Raw genomic sequence first — 21,783 nt, 5'->3', positions numbered from 1 at the left:
AAAAAAGTAAAGTTGGCTTTTAAAGAAAATCTTATGTATACTGAAAATGGTACAACAAAATATGAAGTCGGTAACTAAAATTTTAGTAAAAGTAATTCCGTCTGGGCTAAAGAAACAGATCAGTGGATAAAGTGCCTACTATGTAAGTATGAGGACCAGAGTTTAGATCTCCAGCACGCACATAAAAGCTTGAGTGGGAGTACATGAGCTTCAAGTTCAACAGAGACCCTGCCTCAGAATATGAAACACATCAGTTAAGGAAGACACCCAAGGTTAACCTCCAGCTTGTGTACACACACACACACACACACACACACACACACACACACACACACACACACTAATACTAAATAAATAAATAAAACTTAGTACCATCACTCAGCACTTAGTTCCTGAAAATGTTAAGACTCAGTGAGACAGAGCTAGTGAGACAATAAGTGGTACCAGAAATGGACTGATTCTTAAAAGGTCATGGTGCCAAACGATTCATAATGCATTCCATAAGTGTGATGCAAAACTCTGCAATTCTCCAAGAAAGCGAAAACCCCAGTGTCTCCTCAGTCGAGATAAGGAACACTCAGGATGCTGCCACTACCATCCTTAACCAGAGCACGGAGAAGAGACGGAGACCTGCACTGCACACGCCCACTCTGAGTGTTTGAAGTTTCAAAAACATTGCAACTTCGAATCTTTTACAAATGTGTTCTAATCTCATCCTTTATTTTTAATTTTGCACACAGCTGTCTGGCGTGCTTTTTAGAATCATGCCAGATGCTGGGTTCATCAAGAAAAGGCAGGAAAACAATGGCTGGAAAGCAATTAGAAGCATCAAGGCTGCAGCAAGGCTCATATTAAAATGTGATGGCACTGTTCTAGTGGGAATTCCAACACGGCTCCACTTCTGACATTTCTCTGCTGCCAGACAGTCTGTGTGGAAGGGCACGGTGATGGAGGATAGAACACACTAGAATTTATTTCTGGGGCAAATGAAGGATTAGCCCAGTTGGAACCCACCCAAGGATTTTATTATGGTCTTGGCCACCACGCTATTTGAATGTTGCGGGATCCCGTTGGCATCTACCGAAACTCAAGGAATGAAGGCATATTATTGCTCTGGTTCAGTAAAATAATTCAGCAGCCATTCAAGGCATGGTGCCTCTTGTTGCTGAAATAGCAGATCAGAGGGGGCCCAGTGGGGTGAAGGTTAATTAAACAGTCCACTGACTTTGCTCAGGAATGGCTAGTGCTGCTCTGTGGAGAGACTCAGAAGCCACAATAAAATCATCTACACATTCTAATATAAAATTTAATATAAGACTTATGGTCAAGGAGTACTCACCTTGAGGTTGAAAATCCCAACAGTACCTAGAATACAAGAGGGAAGAGTGGAGATCAGTCAAATTTGAATGTTTCAATTGCGGTTCATAATGATGCCTGTATAACTAGTCCTTTTTAAAAAAGCTAAACAGTTGATCATCAGCTAGAGCTTGCCTTTGTTTAAGAAAAGCAAGTTGTCTTCAGTGTTTTCAAGATTCTTAATGGCTTAAAAGCTGCATCAATGTGCTGCAAAACAAGCCAAGTACCTTTTAAAACTGGGGATGAGGGGCTGGAGAGATGGTGCAGTGGTTAATAGCGCTGGCTGCTCTCCCAGGGGTCCTGAGTTCAATTCCCAGCAAACCACATAGTGACTCACAACCTTCTCATAATGAGATCTGGTGCCCTCTCCTGGTGTGCAGACATAATACTACCATATACATAATAAATAAATTGTAAAACTGGGGGTAGGGGCTAGAGAGAAGGCTCAGTGGTTAAGAGCACTGGCTGCTCTTCCAGAGGACCTGGGTTCAATTCCCAGCACCCATTGGCAGCTCAAACCTGTTTGTAACTCTGGACTTCTGACACCCCACACAGATATACATGCAGGCAAAACACCAATGAACATAAAATAAAAATAAGTTAAATTTTTTTAAAAAGCTGGTCATAACTAGGAAGGAAGCTCTTGGTGGCTCACGGTTTGAGCAAGACGGCTTTTTATTGAGACAGCTGCCCTGTGGATCACAGTGCCATTAGCACCACTGGCCTGGGCAGCAAACACCAGTGATGCTCCTATTGTTAGAACAACCCAAACTCAGGTAACAAGAACAAAACCTCAGCTGACTCCTAAAGGGAACAGGTGGGACTGGGACGGGTTGCCTCACATTGTAGAGGATGAGCCAAGAAATGAACCAGGCCCATGAAATCCACAGTACCTCCTCCTCTACTCTCACTTTGTGAAATGATTGGCAGAACTGACAACCCCTGAGGTCTTAAGTACAGAAGAGCCATGATGGAAAGGTTCACCTGTAAATCACATCTATGGAACCTGACTTTCCCCTCTACCCCCCACACACAAACAATGTCGCTCATGGTGGTTACCCACAAAAGCCTGTTTAGTGCCTCCACAGGAAACTTACATCATTCCGTATTGATTTTCCTCTAGGGTATGTCCACTTTCTTCCTCTCAACTGGCCCTTCCCATCAGCATGTTTGCTCTCATAAAATGAAGCACCCCCACCCACCCCTTCAATCTCTCCATCTCCTGTCCCATTTTCTTCATGGCAGAGTGCAATATTCAAAAGCTTTCTCTCCTCATGTCCTCGTCTCCTCTTCCCTGGTGTACTCCGTGAGGCTCATGGTGACTAGACCTTAATCCTTTGAACAGGCGTAAAGCCTTCCACTCCACTAAGTAGGACGGATGGTTTTCTATTCTCATCTTGGCCTCTTGGGAATTTGTATCTGAGGCTTTCTCGGAGGAAAAGTACATGTTTTTAATTGAATTCTTAATCAAACCAAGAGGGTCCATAACCACAGAAGGTTCAGGGAAAGGCCATACTTGGGGAGCAGTGATGTCTCCCAGTGTCAGCATGACTAAAATTAGCTTTGGCTACATTAGAGAGGAATATCAGCCTAACATCCAGACTGTTCCTCCACCACTCCCCAAACTGTGGAAAATGGAGCAGCGAGAGCTCAGTTGGGGGCGGGGTGGGGGGGTGACTGCATAAAACAAAGGGTTGAGGGAAGTTCTTAGAGAAGAAGAAATCAGAGCCAACAGCAGATCATCTCACACATGAACGATATCCCAACCTCTGCATCTCTCCGTCTTTGCTTGAAGCCTTGCTCTGGCACCCAATTCCTGTCATTATTCACCTTCTAATTAAACATAAGAAGAAACAAAGGGGCTGGAGAAGGCTCAGCAGTTAAAAGCACTGGCTGCTCTTCCAGAGGACGCGGTTTGATTCCCAGCACCCACATGGTGGCTCACAACCATCCATAACTTCAATTTCAAGGGATTAGATTCCTTCTTCTGGCCTCTGTGGGTATCAGGCGTGTATGTGGTACACAGACATACATACATGCAAAATGCCATACACATAAAATAAAAATAAAATAAACAAATAAAAACACATATACACACACTTCTCTTTCCAAAATGTTAATGACAACAATGAAAAGAGCTTTACTAACCAATATTATTTTTTTTCATTTTTTATTTTTGAGACAGGTTTTCTCTGTGTAACAGCCCTGGCTGTCCTGGAACTTTCTCTGTAGACCAGGCTGGCCTTGAACTCACAGAGATCCACCTGCCACTGCCTCCTGAGTGCTAGCATTAAAGGCATGTGCCACCACCTCCCGGCCCAATAGTACTCTTATTTGTTGGTCCAGAGGGAGCTGGGGGAAATCGAGCCTGGGAATAGCAGTGTTTTAAAAGGCTAACTCAGAGCAAATAGTTTAATAAATAAAGCATGTTATTGACGATCTCAGCCTTTTTGTGCCTGTGTGCCTCCTTATCCCACTATTCCCACTCCAACGTCTATTTTCAGTTCCCTCTCTATCAAGTCAAGGTTTCTCAGTTTCTCTTGTTAGTCAAGAAGACAGACCATGCCATAAGTTCACATAGACTTAAGAAGATGCTTCCAGGCGGTGGTGGCTCATTCCTTTAAATCCAACACTCGGGAGGCAGAGGCAGACGAATCTCTGTGAGTTCAAGGCCAGCCTGATCTACAGCTGAGTTCCAGGACAGCCAGGGCTGTTACACAGAGAAACCCTGTCTTGAAAATAAGTAAAATAAATAAATTATAAAGTATTTCTTTAAAAAAAAAAAAGAGTGTGCTTCTGCCAATAGCACCTGTGGAAGGTCCGTTGCAGAGAAACACTCTGTTTAACAGTAATAAATGAAGAAGCCATCTTACATAATTGGTACTGTATGGCAGAATCAACCTTACTCTTGATAACACTGTAATTAAACATCTTTGTCAAACATTCAGCAATTTGTGTAAGTTTGGCAAGGTAATGTTACATATACCTATGACATCAGTTCTCAGGACAGCAAGGAAGGAGGATGCTGAGTTTGAGGCTAGCTCAGCTTCATAGCAAGACCCCGTCTTCAACAACAACAACAACAGGAGAGATGGCTCAGAGGTTAAGAGCACCGGCTGCTCTTCCAGAAGACCTGCTTCAATTCCCAGCAACCACATAATGGCTCATGACTGTCTATAACCCCATCCCAGGGGATCCAATGCCCTCTTCCGGCCTCTGCAGGCACCAGACATGCCCATGGTATACAGACATGCATGCAGGCAAAAACCTCATGCACATAAGCAAATAAAACAATACTTTAAAAATTTAAACACAAGCCGGGCATTGGTGGCGCACACCTTTAATCCCAGCACTCGGGAGGCAGAGGCAGAGGCAGAGGCAGGCGGATCTCTGTGAGTTCAAGGCCAGCCTGGTGTCCAGAGCGAGTGCCAGGATAGGCTCCAAAACTACACAGAGAAACCCTGTCTCAAAAAACAAAAACAAAAACAAATTTAAACACGAGTAACAACGAAACCAAAAAGATGAATAAGTTCCAAGGACCTAATCGGTGTGTAGTACGCGCCTCTAGTTAACAAAACCACATTAGATACCTGAAAGCGGTCTAGAATAGGTGTGGCATATTCTCAGAGTCAAAGCAACTTCAGACGGGAGGCGGTGGGTGCGCTAATTGAAATGTAACCATTTCACAATTCAAATGTGGATATTAAATCATCAGCTTGAGCATTTTAAATATATGTAACATTGATTATTAATTTTTAAAAGTCTAGTGAAACTCGTGTTGAATTTGGTGGGGGGTGAACATTACTCCCTTTCTTTTCTATCAACTTACCTCCCACAGAGGACATTTCTGTTTTGTTTAGTTTTTGAGGCTAGTCTCACACCGCCCAGGTTAGCCAAAGATGACCTTCAGCTACTGGTTTTCCTGCCTCCAGTTCCCGAGTGTTGGGATTACAGGTGTGTACTACTATACCCAGTTTTACGCTGCCCTGGGGGATCAACCCCAGGGCCTTGATCATGCTAGAGAAGCACTCTACCAACTAAACTATACCTCCGCCCCAGAGGGCACTTCTGAAAGGAAACTATAAAATATCAGCAATGTCAGCCTTCAAGCTTATTCTCTTCTAGGCATATTTGAGGTCTTCATCTTGTCTGGTCACACACACACCCTGTGGCTGGAGAGTCCTGAGCTCTTTGGGAAGCATTCAGTAACGTCCTTCCAACACCTTCTAGTTCCTACACTTCTCTCTAAAAAAACGATCCTCTCTAAGCCACAGAGCACAGCAAATCTGGAGCTAAATGTTTTAAACCAAGATACCAAGACTGCAAAAGAAGTATACAGAAGGAAATACATTATCAGTGCGCACGCAGAGTTACAGCGAGCACACACAGATGCGTCTAGCCCAAAAGCCTCTGAGAATTCCCTATCAGGCCTGTGAGGACAGATAACAGCCACTTGTTTAATCTTCTCTTTGAACCTTCAGCTTCTATAGGAAAGGGAAGCTATCACTCCTCTGCAACGGCCATGCTCGGCCTCACCGGGTCCATGCAAATGGAATTCAGGACTGAAAACACAAGGGTGCAGCGTGAGCAGAAAGATGCTGCTGTGTGGTGTGATTTCTCTTCACACTCAGAACAGACAAGCCCGTCTTCTTGTTTAGCTGGCCTGCAGGGTAGTCTTTTCTTTATTACCATTTTGCATGCAAAAATTAAATTATACGCATGGTTTGGGGCTGGAGATGGCTCAGCAGTTAAGAGCACTGGCTGATTTTCCAAAAGATCCATGTTCAATTCCCAGTACCCACTCGGTGGCTCACAACAATCTGTAACTCCTGTCCTGGGGGATGCAAAATCCTTTGGCCTCTGCTGGCACTAGGCATGCAAGTGGTGCACAGACCTAAATGCAAGCAAATCGTTTGTATGCATATAAAGAAAGTGAATTTAAAATACATGCATAGTAAAGTTTGCTACTCGGATTTTTCAGTTAAAGATACTGGCAATCCACTTTCAGTTGGAGGATGAGTACAGCAAATAAATAGAGATCGTGGTGTTAAGAGAAACCAGAGACACCAGCATTAACCATAGCCATACAATGGTAATAAAGAAAACAAGGCTAAGATCTGCTCACTGGGTAGCTGGGAGCTTTCCAAGCCCTTCCACCCACTTTTAAATGTTCTTCCTTTATTAATAAGCACATTTTTTTAAAAAAAATGAAAACAAGGAAACCAAAAGATGAAATAACTAGTCATTGATATTAATGAGGCAGACAGTTTCAAGCCTAGAAACTGGATCTTTCCTTCCCTCCCTCCATGTATTTGTGTGTGTGTGTGTGTGTGTGTGTGTGTGTGTGTGTGTGTGTGTGTGTGTACACGCACTCGGGCCCACTCATGCACATGTATCTTTTCTTTACTAGATTTTGGCCAAAAATGAAACAATTGACTCTAAACCATTAGTTTGGGTCAGGGAGAAGTGGTCAGATTCTTGACCACAAAGCCAAGCAATAAACGTGGTTATGGGGAAAAACTACTAAGAGCTTCCATCTCTTGACCAGGTAATTAGACAGATCCTGATGCAGGAGGTAGACAAGTAACTGTAAGTACCCTAATATTGTTGGACCTACCTCAGAAGGAAAAATAATTCCATTTTCTAATTATAATAACACAATTTACAAACTCACTACTCGGTGCATGCTAAGCATTAGGCCATGAATACATTTCACATATTTTATTTAATCTTTATAGTAACTTTGGGAAGTCAGTATGCTACTAACTCCTTGTTTTAAAACCCACTCTCCCGCTCCGTCTTCCCATCCCCATATGTGTGAGTGCAGGCATGTGGAGGTCAGAGGAAGTCTGGGGATTTCTTCCACCTTCAGTTACTTTCCATTTTTATTTTAAGGCAGGTCTCTTGTTTTTCTAATTCTACAGACTCCAGACTAGCTGGCCCTCAAGCTTCCAGAAAATTCCTGTGTCTGTGTCCCATCTCCTTGTAGGGCTACTGGGACTACAGACGCGTATGCTGTATGCTGCCTTTGACTTGGGTTCCAGGCGGAAGTATAAACAGTCCAACTTGTAGAGCAAGCACTAGTGCCACTGAGCTTCCTCCTGCACGTCTATTATCTCCATTTTACAGATGGAGAAAACAAGACTCAGGAAAGTCAAGCGTTTGGCTAAGATGTCTCAGATGAGACTCTTAAATTCTACAGCAGTTGCTTTCCATGGTGGCTTCAATGTAAAAACAAATCCAGAGCTTAAGGGAAGCTACAACTACTTGTTCAGACAGCCCGTTAGTGTTACAGGATGGTCATATCACAGGTATTCAGGGTCCACAGTTTTCTACAGGGCTTATAAACTCCATAAAACTGATGACAAGTAGTATATAGGTTCTCTGTACGCTTGGAGAAACCTCCATAGACTCCAGCTGTGATGGTAATTCTTTCATTTCCCTGCAGCCATCAAAATGGCAAGAAGACAGAGGAGATGGCCTGGCATGTTCAACCATCCCTATGCGAGCCTGGAACCCCCTGGATAAAGAAGTGCACATCTGTAATCTGACATGCCTGAAGTGAGATGGCAGGGAAAGACAAGAGAATTGCCAGAAGTTCTCAAGCCGATTAGCCTTGGCTATGCAGTACAGTGAGAGAAACAGTAAGAGTCCCTGTCTCAAAAGCAACTTCAGAAAGTTGTCTGCTGACCTTCACACATCCACTGTGGCATGCCCCAGCTCCCCTGCCCCCCCCACAAAACAAAAGACAAAACCTAATAAAATTTTTAAATGGTGAGATGCATTGGGTTAGACACAAACAGAACTATACTGGCATTATAAAACTAGCAATCCAAAAAGGTCAACATCTGGGATGCTACAAATTTAGAACATCTCGGTGATTGGCTTTTTTGCAATGGAAGCATTAAAAATGTTATTTTACCTGGGACTTACTGTAAGGCATAGCATGGCTTCCCTGCCTTGATAAACCATCTGCTTAGTCAAATCTTTCTTAGTGGCTTAGGGATGTTCAAATTTAAATTTGAGTTTTGTAAGAAAGCTCCGATTCTTTCTGGATGCATAGGCTGCTTGTGATACTCACTCTCCGGGGTTCCTCCTTGACCCCGCTTGAGCATCTCTTTTGCATGGTGATACCCATCCACTACCACTGACAAAAGTGTTGTTCTGGTATCAGGAACGGACTCTCAGGATCTAAGTGGATAACTACTTGAGCTGTGCTTCAATGGCAGGTTGATAAGACTAACAAAGTCCTTTACAATAGACCTTGAGCAATGAGCCACATGGTAAAGACTGATTTCATACCCAAGAAAATGATTTTGTTGAATAGTGCTTAAGTCTGGGCATCCCAATTGTTTCTTTAAGCTCTTCCTTACTTGGAAAGGTCCTCTTTGAGTTCTGTTTCCATCACCAATGTCCCAGAACCATTGTAGAAAGAATGAGCGAGTGGTAGAGAGTGATGTGGCCTTGACACCCAAGAGCAGAAATGGAAAAATGGCACCATCTGGTGGAAGTATCTGGTGGAGGCATCAGAGGTCTGGGACCCAGGGGTCCTGACACCAACCTTAGACAAATGGCCAAGGGAGGGCCTGTGATGGAGAGCTGATGTGCTACTGGTCCTAGTTCCCCTCATTGCCACTAGAGGTACAATACTTTGTTCCTACCTGTGAGGAACTTGGAACCTTGTACAAAAGATAGTTACATATGGAAAGATGACAAGTTAAAATAGTGAATAACAAATACTCTGGTGACATTGGCAATATATGCATCTAACTCTAGCAACAGAAAGATCTGCCATAAGAAGATCCTGGGTTCTTTGGGGAAGTGTAATATTTCTGTCCTCCTGAGTCTATATGTATAAGTTTTAGAAATCACCCCAGACAACAACACAATGTTTGCAGAAGACCAAGGTCACAAGTGACACTTTCTGACACTGACAACATAGCTCACCATGACCCTCCCAATTTTTAAGCCCATTCCTAGATAGCAAAAAAAAGAAGTTAAATAATACCCTGTTTCCCACTAGAGTCACCTGTAAACTTTGACTATACGAAATCATTGCCATGGTCAATCAACGCTCTTGAGGCTGGCAAGATGGCTTAGTGGGTAAAGGCCCTTGGGGGACAATTTAATGACCTGAGTTCTGTCCTGGAACACACATAAGTGTAGACAATGAGCTATAACTCACCGAAATAACCAAAGAAAGATGCTAACTGGATATGATGTGGCAAAATTAAAGACCATAACATCAGATCAGAATTTAGGTCCCCCACCCCGGCTGAAGATAAACCGGAGTCACCGAAAGCTGTATCTGTTGTTTGCTTGACTTTCAGGGTGAGATGCCGTCCACTGAGGTCAAATCTGGCAGATATATGCTACATGTTTGGTAGGCAGAGGAGCTCGAGGCAATTAGGCTACTTGAGAAGGAGATGGATTAAAGACTGGGAGACAAGTCACAGGCAGATGGCAAAGAAAAATCAGAGACACCTCCAGTTCCAAGCCTGGGCACTGGAGACAACACGGTACGCTCACATATATAGCACTCCAGCTGGTTACCATAATTTAAACTTTGTCTCTCTGATTTTTGTCATCATTGATGGTTGGAGACTTGATTTTATTTCTGGTACCAGATTAATTCACATCGACCACCAGGACACCTTGCTATGAACAACTGACAAGCATAGGACCTTGTGACTGTGACCCCAACACTCAATGGATTTTACAACCACGAGGACCTTTCAGATCCTTGGGCTTAGCCCTCACTTCATGGACTGCATGCACCACAGGAGTTTACTTGTTTACCTTCCTGCTTGAGGAGCTTCCCTGCGGGGTGGAATGGTTTTTTAATCTCTTGGAGGTCAGAGAAGTTGGGTCCCCTGGAGTTGGAGCTAGAGGTGGTTGTGAGCCACCTAATGTGGGTGCTGGGAATCGAACTCTGGACCTCTGGAAGAGCAGTGCATGCTCTTAACCACTAAGCCATCTCCAGCCCCCCACCACAGGAATTTACAAGTCCCCATTGTGTAGACACCTTAGCTTATCTTGTGCAGAATCAGGGACAGGTTTAAAAATGAGCCGTCTGAAAGTAAAATGGTTGCTATTGTAGGACCCCCGAAAACTCAAGTATCCGGGGTCCCAGGCCACGTTCGCGGTCACCCCAATCACCAGGCGGATTCGAGAGCTTGCTGCAAACTGTACGAGTCTTTATTGTAATTTAACGAGCTAACCCCATGTTAGCCATGGCGGATAGCTAGAAAAGACAGCTCCTAGGGGCTCCCAAAAGATCTTTTAGGGCAGCGTAAGGGGAGTATCTAGGGGTACGCACAGGCTCACGATTGGTGTGCTTCCAGGCTTGGAGGGCTTGCCCTGTGTTGATTGGTCAACTGGTTGTTATGGCCCATAGGCCCTCCCAGGGTGGTTGCTATGCTCTATGTCATTGCTGTGTGCGCTTGTCCGTAAAGCACACTCAGGGTCGTAAAGCATAGCGCCACCAGCTAACTTCTGATTGGCTCCTTGTCACGAGACAGGCATCTGACCTCTAAGTGACCAAGGCAGGTTTATGGCAAGCACGTGTTCGGCTGTTATGGCTGCCAAAAGGGAAGCTGGTTCCTTCACTATAAAAATATCAATTCAAAATCTTCTTGGTCAAATAATTTTACTAGCATAGTTTTGCTATTTTCCTTGTTATGAGCATGGCCATTTTATATACCTGGTGGCAACTGTTAACACAAAAAATTCCAGCTTCAACTTTTTGGAACTCATCCAGGCAGTCCACACGTCTCCCACTCCACTCCATTCTATCTCAGGTTATGAACATTGAGTTCATTCTCTCCATAACCACAAGGTTAATAAATGCCTGCTGTTTGCCGTGGGGGACCAAGCACACACACACACACACACACACACACACACACACACACACACACAAAACAACTCAAACCTTGATCAGTTTGTCTAAAATAGCCAAATTGTGTGCAAGTTGTGTGATTGATCCAGAGCACCAAAACGAAAACAAAAACAAAACCAACAAACAAACAAACAAAAACTAGGACCCAGAAGAGCCCAGACCTGGATAAGGCCAATACCTGTCATTTTGCTGCAGGTAAAGAACACTGAGAGGGTGTTTGGGGTCAGACAGAAGCAGCGGCCTAACGGGATAGGGGAAAGGGCGGGTCCAGGCAGGTAGGTCAGTAGAGCAGATGGCAGGGACCAGCTAATACCCCAGAGCGGGTATGTTTGAGGAGTGGGTAGGGCAGGATACTGGATGAGCTCCAACCCAAAAGCCTGTTTGCCTTTGGTGGGAGGTGCTATGATGAGGCGAAGGCTGAAAAGGCTTAGGAGTGGGTACTGAGGGAAACGGAAGCAGCTGCTGACCTGGAGCCTGCGAACTAATTGTCCAGCATCACTAAGTGCCCATCTGTGGTTGGAGACTAGGATTTATTGCGGTGGCAATTCAGTTGCATCGTTTTTTCTCTGGCCCCAATTAGCTGCCCAAGTACAAAAGCAGAGAAGTTGGACAGCTGAACCTATGAAGGTTCAGACTGTTTTAGGCTTGTGAGGCAGAAGGACAAGAGCATGTGAGAAGCCCGGAGAAACAAGCCGTGGAGCTCAGGCTGCCCAGGGAAGAAACCAGTGGCCCGAGACTTGACAACAGCGTCTGCCCTTGCTAAATGGTGTAATGTTAGTTAAAATGTTCAGAAGCAGGACAGACTATTAGTCTACTCTTCTACATGAAGAATAATTACCCTTCACCCAGAAGTCCCCAGATCTCTCCTGCTGCTGTGTCCCCTATGCCAAAGCTTGGCATCACTGCCACCCACCCAACCAGAACTAAAAGTCCTTCTCCTACCTCCTTCTCTATTGGTCTGTACATCCCATCAGCCGCCAGGCCTACTTCCTTCTCGTCCTTGTCACCCTTAGAATGCACCACAAAGCCCAGTGTAGCCAGATGCTAAGTGGTCCATCTGTCCTCATCTCGCTCGCTCTGACCCTGCAGCCTTAATGGTGATGGAAAGGTTAATGTGGCAACTGTGAAGATCCAAGGCTTTCCAGAAGGTCTGGAGGGCAGTCCCGGCTCTATCTTTCAACAGTGAGACCTGAGGTACAGGCTCCATGTCTTCGTCTTTAAGACAGAAATAAAAATCATCCCTGTTTCATGCAATTCTTGAGACTTAACAGAGGCAATGCTCATAAAGAACTGAACATCAGGCCTGGCACCTGGCAGGCTTCTCGTCAGCATCAGCTTTCCATGTCATTAGGGCCAGCATTACTCTGACGACCTCAAAGGCTCTTGCTTCAAATCCTTCAATGCCTTGTCCCAGCTCTGAGAGCAAAGTCTCCTACTCCCATTTCTACAGTCACAAGCTGCCGCCATCACACCTTTCCTGTTAAGCCTCCTTCCTCTGCAAACACTTGCTGGAGCTCTGAGGCCCAGCTCAGTCTCCTGAGTTAGCTGAGCCCACAGCACACCTGTGCACTCTATCCTTCCGGTCTACGTCCTTGTGCTGAAAGAGGAAGTCCCATAGAGCTTGTGTTCAATAAATGCTTGCTGAATCAGAAGCAGCGAGAGTCCTCCGGACTCCAAGCAGCCCTACAGTATATCTCAGGGAGAGGAATAGCACCAGAGAGGCGGTACATCTCAAGCCACGCTATAGTCTAGGTGAGAGCATAGACTTATTGCAAATAAGATAAATGTGGGATGCCTTCATTTTCTCTTAAGCTACTCATACCAAGGCAAGGGGCGGGGGAGAAAAGGGTTAGGGTAGGAGGAAGCTAAAATTAAGACTGCTTTGCTAAATTAAAATCTTCATCAGGTAGTTAGGTATAATGACACACACTTGCAATCCCAGCACTGGGGAGGCTAAGGCCAGAGGGTTACAAGTTCAAGAACACCTTGGGTTCTTCTAGCCTAAGACCTTGTCTTGTAAATAAATAAATAAATAAATAAATCCCAATCCAAGCAAAGAGGGTTTTTTTGTTTGTTTGTTTTCCAAAGTTTGGCTTCAAAGACTAACCAAAAGATGATCAGTAAAAACAAGCTTCAAAAGACACGGCCGAATACACATCAAAGTATATATTTATATATATCCAATTTGTAAATACAATCAATTTCTTTCCTCATGAAAAGCCTTCATGAAGAAAATGATTTACTACAAATGCTAAGGCTGCTGAAACAGATTAATTGAAAAATAACAACAGACTTCTAATTAAAGACGTAATAGTATTTCCCTCCTTCATGTTTCAAGAAAATCTGAACAAACATACAAAAGCAGGCTCTGAAAAGCAAGGTTTTACCAGTCACCAAAGAACTGCTGAGATTCTCATTAAAACCTTTTCTTTTCTTTTCTTTTCTTTTTTTTTTCTTTTTTTTTTTTTTTTTTTTTTTTTTTTTTTTTTGGTCAAGAAGAAAGAAATACATACCAAAATCAGAAATCATTTTAAAATGATTTCTCATAGTTTTCCTCTATTCATCTCGGCCTACTTACTGATTTGCCTTCAACCTCCCTTTTTCCCTTCCTTACCTGGTTCCACACTAGCTCATCATTCTTCCCCATTGATTTCTTTGTACAGAGCTACAGCAATAGGAGCTAGACCCTTCCATCAAGTCTCAATTCTCCAAATCATAAAGAGTGGGACAGACTTTGATCTGAAGACGAATGAGCACAGCTAGGTTTGTGGCTGTATCAATACAGGCCTGGAGGCCCCTGGTGGTTCAACCACAATCAACCAGTCAATCTCCGGCCTTCTAGATCTGCCCTACCTTTGAGGGATTTTTTTTTGCTCTCAGAAATGTCTGAGACATTGCCAGAACACTCTGAACACAAAAGGCAGTGTTTAGGCATACCCTCTATTCCTTACCCCAGGAGGTTGGGATGCTGTCAGTGGCCATCAGGTCTTGAGGGCTGCTGGTCAAAACCTCCCCGAAATCATCCCCAGCCACGCTGAGGGGCCTTTCTCGCCAACGGCCTCTCCTCGTGAGGAACCCCTCTTCATTTCTTCCCTTTCATTGCCAAACTTTAGTTGCCAACTAGGGCATGGTTTAGAGAGTAAAGTGCTTGGGCTCAGAGTTTGGGAACCCCACGGAAAGCCAGATGCAGCTTGCACACCTGTAATCCCAGCACCCTACAGTGAGATGGGGATACCCAGAAGCTCACGGGCTACCCAGTTTGATATGTACTGTAGCAAACAAGAGACTGTTTTAAACATGGTAAAAGATGAGGATCTAGACCCAAGGTAGATTCAGCTTAGCCTCTTCTGGTTGCCCTCTGATCTACAAACATGTGCTGTGACGCATACATGAGTTCACACATGCACACACACACACACAAACACACACACACACACACACACACACATACACATATGCTCTGCCAATTACAACCTACTAAAAATATTTTATTTACTTTATTTTATTGTGCTTTTAAGTCAAAGTCTTACTTATGTTGCCCTAGCTGTCCTGGAACTCTGTAGACCAGGCTGGCCTTGAACTCAGAGATCCACCTGCCTCTGCCTTCCAATTGCTGCAATTAAAAGTGTGCACCACCACTGCCTGGCTGCTAGGAAAATTTAAACAGGTCATCCCAGTTCACAAAATAAGCTATATTTCAAAAGTTCATTTCCAGGTGTTTGGACTTTGCTTCGTGAAACAAAATAACTGATGGTAGTAAGTTGTCAGGACCAGATTCAAAGATGTAGTCAATTTTCTTAACAGATTTGAAACTTAGTAAACAGTCTTCAACCTACAGACCAATCACATTTCAAAAGCTGAGGCATACAGTCAGCCATTTAGAATGTATCTGCCTACAGACACCAAGGTCACTGGATGCTATACATTACATATGAAATGCCATAAATTACATATGTTGTGCCTCCCATTAAGGCTGGAAGGCAACATAAAGAAGAGTAAAGGAGGTTTTTCTCATTTTTCTGGACATAGGAACTCAGGAAAACCTTTGACATTCTTCTCTTTCCATCTCCTGCCTCTCAGTGGCCTTGACGCTGATACCAAAGACCCAAAAGCTGTCCAAAGCTCTATAGAGCGTCTTTCTTCAGCATAACCCTTCTGAACCCTACTTTACCCTCAAATTCAGCCCACACTCTCCACAACTGGAGTTCACCTTTTTAGCCAAGTTCCCATGATGCTTTGATTCCCAGACAGGCCTCACCTCCATGCCCTCTGCATCTCTGCATGCCATTACTGTGTGTAGGGTATCTCACCAAAAAACCCCAGGCCTTTCACCAAGGCCAGCCCTGATGCCAACTCACTGCTGAGAGCTTTCTCCAGTCCTGGGACCAGAAGTGGGCTCCTCTGAGAGTTTCCAGAATTACCTGCTACCCTTTCTAAAGCTTTTGCCTCGGTGTATCCTGAATTTCAGTTACCTGTGCATGCTTTTTTGTCTTCCCATCTGACTGTAAGTTTCTTGGAACTATCTGTTGAGTTAGTTCTGACTGGTATTACATGAGACACATTCAGGCGCATAACAATAACCCTACAAATTAGTCTCATATAAGCCAGTTTCTCTTGCCCCCAAAAGGCCTGAGTTGTGTTCCCCACCTGTGTGCACACACCCACACGGAGATACACACAAATACACATAACTATGTATAACTATAAGTACATTTTTAAATCTCTTTTTTAAAAAATGAAATGTAAGACTTAAAATATAGGGGAATTTCACAAATCTCCAAGTGTCTCATTTCCCAGGCTTCAGCCCATATTTCCTCCTGTGCCTCTTTTTTTTAATTTATCCTTTGATAATTTCATACACGTATACAATAAATTCTGGTCATACTCATCCCATCTTCCCCTCCAATCCCCACCAATGCCTGCTCCCAACAAGTCCCCTTCCCACTATTATGTCTCTCTTGCTTTGTGACTCACAGGGTTTAGCCAGGGCTTCCTGAGAAGGGATGAATATGGAAACAACCACTGCAGCATGAAGCATAAACAACTCACCAGTGGTGGCGTCACTAAGGACTCTGTCCCTCCCACAGAAGCTGTCAATAGTTCCATGAGCAGAGACCTGGCCATAGTGTCCCATGAGTGTCTTCTCCATCCATGGCTGAGTGATGAATTACTGTGAGTCCGTGAGTATACTGGCCATGTCATGCCTGTGGTGGTTTGAAAAAGAATACCCCCCCATAGGCTTGCTCACATATATGCTCACATATTTGAATGCTTGGGAGTGGTGTTATTTGAGAGGGATTGTGGGATCTTGATGAAGGAGGTGTGGCCTTGTTGGAGGAAGTGTGTCACTAGGAGAGTGCTTTGGGGTTTCCTAAACTCAAGCCCGGTCCAGTGTCTTTCTCTTCCTGCTGCTTGTGGATCCAGATACAGAGCTCTCAGCTGCTTTTCTAGCACCGTGTCTGCCTGATGCTGCCATGTGCCATCATGATGATAATGGACCAAACCTCTGAACTGTAAGCAAGCCCCAGTTTTAAATGCTTTCCTTTATAAGAGTTACTATGGCCGGGCGTTGGTGGCGCACGTCTTTAATCCCAGGACTCGGGAGGCAGAGGCGGGCAGATCTCTGTGAGTTTGAGGCCAGCCTGGTCTCCAGAGCAAGAGCCAGGACAGGCTCCAAAGCTACACAGAGAAACCCTGTCTCGAAAAACAGAGTTGCTATGGTCATGGTGTCTCTTCACAGCAATAGAACACTGACGAAGACCATACCTAAAGATAGGATTTCATAGCCCTCCTCCTCATCTTTCAGCTCACAATCTTTCCACTCCCTCTTCTTCAATGTCCCCTAATTCTTGGAAGCGGTGCTATGGATGTCACTATGGGGTGGGCATTCAGCAATCACTTTGAAGGGACCAGCTCCCCTTTCGGCAGCCATAATAGCCGAACACGTGCTTGCCACAACCTTGCCTTGGTCACTTAGAGGTCAGATGCCTGCCTCATAGCAAGGAACCAATCAGAAGTTAGCTGGTGGCGCTATGCTTTACGACCCTGGGTGTGCTTTACGGACAAGCACACAGCAATGAGGCACAAAGCATAGCAACCACCCTGGGAGGGCCTATGGGCCATAACAACCAGTTGGCCAATCAACATAGGACAAGCCCTCCAAGCCTGGAGGCACACTCCCCTTATGGTGTCCTATAAGATCTCTCAGGAGGCCCTAGGAGCCATCCGCCATGACGGGTGGGTGAAAGACCCGAGCTAACATGGGGTTAGCTCATTAAATTACAATAAAGTCTCATGCAGTTTGCAGCAAGCTCTCAAATCTGCCTGGTGATTGGGGTGACCGCGGTCGTGGCCTGGGACCCCGATACCTGAGTTTTCTGGGGGTCTAACAACTTATTCTCAGAAGCTTGATGGCCACAGAATTTGCTCATTTGGGAAAGAATAAAAAGTTAGAAGGAAATCATTGGACAGAACTAAAAACTGAACAACACAGAATTTCTTTACTTTCTAGGTGAATTTGTATTTTAAAAGAGGATGTTAAACGTCAGTGATCCTCTAAGTGGCAAAATTCCACACAGAAAATAAATTAAAACCAGGCATTTGCGACCTTCTATGAGAGACATTGTGGGCAGGAGTGTCCATGATGACTCTGGCCACTGACTGGCCCAGGAACTGCTTGGAAAACAAGCATGTTTCATGTGACACTGTCTTCATCACCTGGCATCAAGCCCAATGTAAACAAATAGCCAATACATACTGTTAAGTAAATTAACCACTTCCACCCTGTAATCCTCACCCGCTTTTAGTTGATTCCATTTCTCTTTATGACCAACATAAAAATCAATCATGGTGACTGATGTTTTGAGAAGGAGGAAGTGAATGGTTTACTCAAACACCAGGGCTTGGAAAAGTGGTCGGACAAATACAAATGCCTTGCTAAATAGGCTTAGAGAGTGTGCTAATCCCCTTCTAATGAAGAATTCATCCTGCCTTAGCTCAAAGGGATAACGGCTCAGAGACGGAAGTTTCTCTGTCAGTGATACCTCATCTCATGAGGACCTTGACAGTGAACTTCCTTTACTTAATAATAATAACAATAAAAAATCTCCAACTCATCAGGAAGTATTCAAAGGACGGTTTTTCACATGGCTCAAAATTGATTTCACTTCTGTGCGTGTGTGTTCTGAAGCATAGCATAAAACACCTCCAGATACAGCTGCTTGTTTACACAGAGTGACCCAGGCCCGGCTGCACAGCTAAAGCTCCGTTTCCATTCTCTCCAGCCTTCCTCCCACCTGGGAACCAAATTCCTCCCAGTGCTCCCAGCTCTGCCCACTTTTTAAAAATGCAAAGGACTTTAATATCGGTAACTTGTTATTAAATAAATATTCACTATAGAGAGTCAGAAAATACAAATTAATAAAAAAAAATGTTAAGCTCCACTTGCCAGAAATTACTACCGAGGACATTTTGATCTTTTTGTTATTGTTGTTGTTGTTTTCAGGTTTTTCATTGTGAGATTTAATATTTTTTCAGCTCACCTTTTCACTCATAGGCTCATTCCATATCAGTAACTCTCCTATAGCACTGATAGTTAAATTACTGTTTTGTAAAAGTTGGCTCTCTTAACAAAATGGAGGAACAAAACAAACTGGAATAAACTGAAATAGCACAGAGCTGAGGCTGAGAAAAGAAAAGAATTATGTTGACTTGATGGTGATGCAAACCTTTAATCCCATCACTCAGGAGATGATGGGTATCTGGGAGATGTTCCGTATAGTGAGACCCTGCGGAAGAGAGGAAGGGGGGAGGAGGGAGGGAGGGAGGGAGGAGGGAGGGAGGGAGGGAGGGAGGGAGGTAGCACACAATAGTTGAGTCATTTTTGAAGGTTAATGGTTAGCCAATGACAGGAGGGATACAAATAGGAGCATATGTTTAGGGTGAAAGTCCGTAGATCTTGTTGATAGACATAGAGAAGTTAGGAATGATTCCTAGGGCTCTGAGAGCCCAACCCAGGGATAATAGAGAAAGACTCATGGGCGACTGGAATACAGACAACCAGTCCAGTCTCGGACACTCAGCAACAAGAACAGAAAACCTAACTGACAGACGTTTAGACATGTAAATAGGGGTTTATGTTCCCCACAAAACAGAAAGTCTGGAGACTGATTCTAGAGCTGGTGGCGAGCCTGGCTCTTCCCACCTTTCCAACGGAACATTAAGAGCCCTGTCTAAAGATTGCTGCTGCGTGTCAGGCCTGCTGTCTCTCAAGTGTAGGGTCTTTGCCCTGCATTTCAGTGGCCCAAACTATATTCTATAGAAACCCTAACCAAAGCAAAATGGCTGACATGGAGACTCACCCTGGGCCAGAAGAATGGAGGGTAGCTGCTGGATGGACACCAGCAGGAACTCTCCCAGCTTTGGGAAGCCTGAGGTTTCTCGAAACACCCATTATGAGCCATCCAATATGCTGCTGGGTGCCTCGAAGACAAAACTGCCACTGAGCTATAGAACTGGGCGCCCAGGGAAGAAACAAGCTGGCTGAGTGGCAAGACAAGCTCAAGCAAGAGCCAAAAGACAGAGCATAGACACAATGAAAGAGAGGGCGGATCAATAGTGGGACCAGGCTGTTGAATTTCCGAGAAAGGGACAGGAATCCAAGCTGTCTGTCTGATACTTGGAAGACTAAAGAAGATAAAACCGGCAGTATCACCTGGATGTGGCAACTGGAGGAACCGACCATCAGAAGAGCAATGTCATTGGAGCAGAAGATACATTAAAAGGTAATAAATAACGGAGGCTGGACCAGAGAAGAGGAAAGCAGAAGTGAACGGTCCAGACTTCAAGATGTCTGCCTGTTCAGGACAAGAGATAAGACAGTAGCTAGGGAGGGGACGGCTCTTTAGGACATAATGTGTTTTTAACTTAAGGAGGGACTTGAGCACATTTGCACAATGTTCAGAGAGATGTGACGACGAGGGGACAATATAACTTTAAGTAAATGAGGGGGTTGGTGGCAGGAACAGAGTTACCGTGAGACAGTCTGTCGATACTTCAGGCCTAGGCAGGGTGTGGGACATGATGGTGCATTTTGATATCAGCACTTGGGGCGCAGAGACAGTCATCTCTGGGAGTTCAAGGCCAGCCTGGTCTACATAGTGAGTTCCAGGTCAGCCAGAGCTATGCAGTAAGAACCTGTCCCAAAACAAACAAACAAACAAACAAAAAGACGTCTGCTCTCAAATAGTATGAGGAAGGGTTCTGAATGTAGAAGATGACAGAGGAGCAAAGTATTGCAAAGCCACCAGGACTGACCTCAAAGGGAAAGAGATTGAAGAGTGAGGGCCTAGGAATGGCAGCAGGGAGCTTGAAGAGTGTCAAAAGCACTTCTGGAAAACAAACACATTCTTTTTAAGAGGACTGAGAGCCGTATGTCACACAGACACAGATGGAGAAGAGAGTGGGGACCCAGTGGGGTGTGGTTGCAACAGGACATGGGTTCTAGAGGACACAGGCAAGAATCCAGAAGGTAGCCATTAGGAAATAGCAGAGGTGGCAGGGACAAGGAAGTGCAAAGCTCAACAGGGAAGGTAGCTAGAGGTAGGGAGCTGGTGACAGTCACAGAGAGGAAGGCAGTGACTGGTGTGTATGTTCCCATGGGACTCCAATACATAGACAGGAGTCTTGCAGCTTTTCATCATAGATTCACTTAGAATGTTACATAAAAGTCACTGAACGAAGATTCTGTCTCAGTAGATGTGCTGGTCTGGAGCCTGAGACTGCACTGCCAGGTTTCCAGGAGAACCAAAGAGCTAAGCATGAGCAAAGAATATTTCTTGTTTCAACTTTTCTATTTACACTGCTCGAGAGGTGGAGGCACAGAAGGGAATTGAGAATACATTAGAAGTTTCTTGTAAGCAACTTCTAAGCACACACTTCACAAACATGTCAGACAGCTACCTCGCATGATTAAGAGCATCTGTGGAACCTCTAGTGTTTCAAACAGGGCACCTAAGTATCCAGTAAGAGAATAAGAGGCTGGGAACAGCAATTAATTCTGGTTATACCATATGGCCATACAGAACACTGGCTGGAACCGGAAAACTTAATTTCACAAGAGTCACACTTATTCTGAATTTTAATCATTTTTTGGATCAGCAAACATATGCCTGCCAACCTGCTTCATTTACACAAAATTCTGAAGCATAATCACACGGCACACTCCAAAATGATTGGTTTTTCCCAGCTGGACTTGAGAGCTCACTCCTACTAGGTTCTCACAGCAAAGCAGAAGCTAGAAGTGCCTGTCTCATCTCCTTGCTAAATAAAATCTTCTGAAGGTTTTCTTTTTATATTTTTATTTTATTTTATGTGTTGGGTATTTTGCTTACATGTGTGTCTATGCACCATTTGCCTGGTGTCTGCAGATGCCAGAAGAGGGCATCAGATCTCCTGGAACTCGAGTTACAATTTGTAAGCTGCTGTGTGGTACTGGGAATTAAACTCAGGTCCTCTGCAAAAGCAGC

General features: G+C 44.4%; 1 protein-coding gene across 1 annotated transcript in view; it reads right to left on the bottom strand.

The window, feature by feature from the left end:
* Nucleotides 1-21,783, bottom strand: part of Skap1 (src kinase associated phosphoprotein 1) — a 270,687-nt gene that overhangs the window by 229,376 nt on the left and 19,528 nt on the right. The window contains exon 3 of the mRNA XM_035448147.1: nt 1,340-1,365. Within this exon, the coding sequence (XP_035304038.1) occupies nt 1,340-1,365 (26 nt within the window). The remainder of the gene's footprint in view (nt 1-1,339; nt 1,366-21,783) is intronic.

This window comes from Cricetulus griseus, chromosome 7 (assembly GCF_003668045.3).
Source record: "Cricetulus griseus strain 17A/GY chromosome 7, alternate assembly CriGri-PICRH-1.0, whole genome shotgun sequence".
NCBI classification, from domain to species: Eukaryota; Metazoa; Chordata; class Mammalia; order Rodentia; family Cricetidae; genus Cricetulus; species Cricetulus griseus.
The sequence above is the reverse complement of the archived record's forward strand: the minus strand, read 5'-3'. Positions and strand labels throughout refer to the sequence as shown.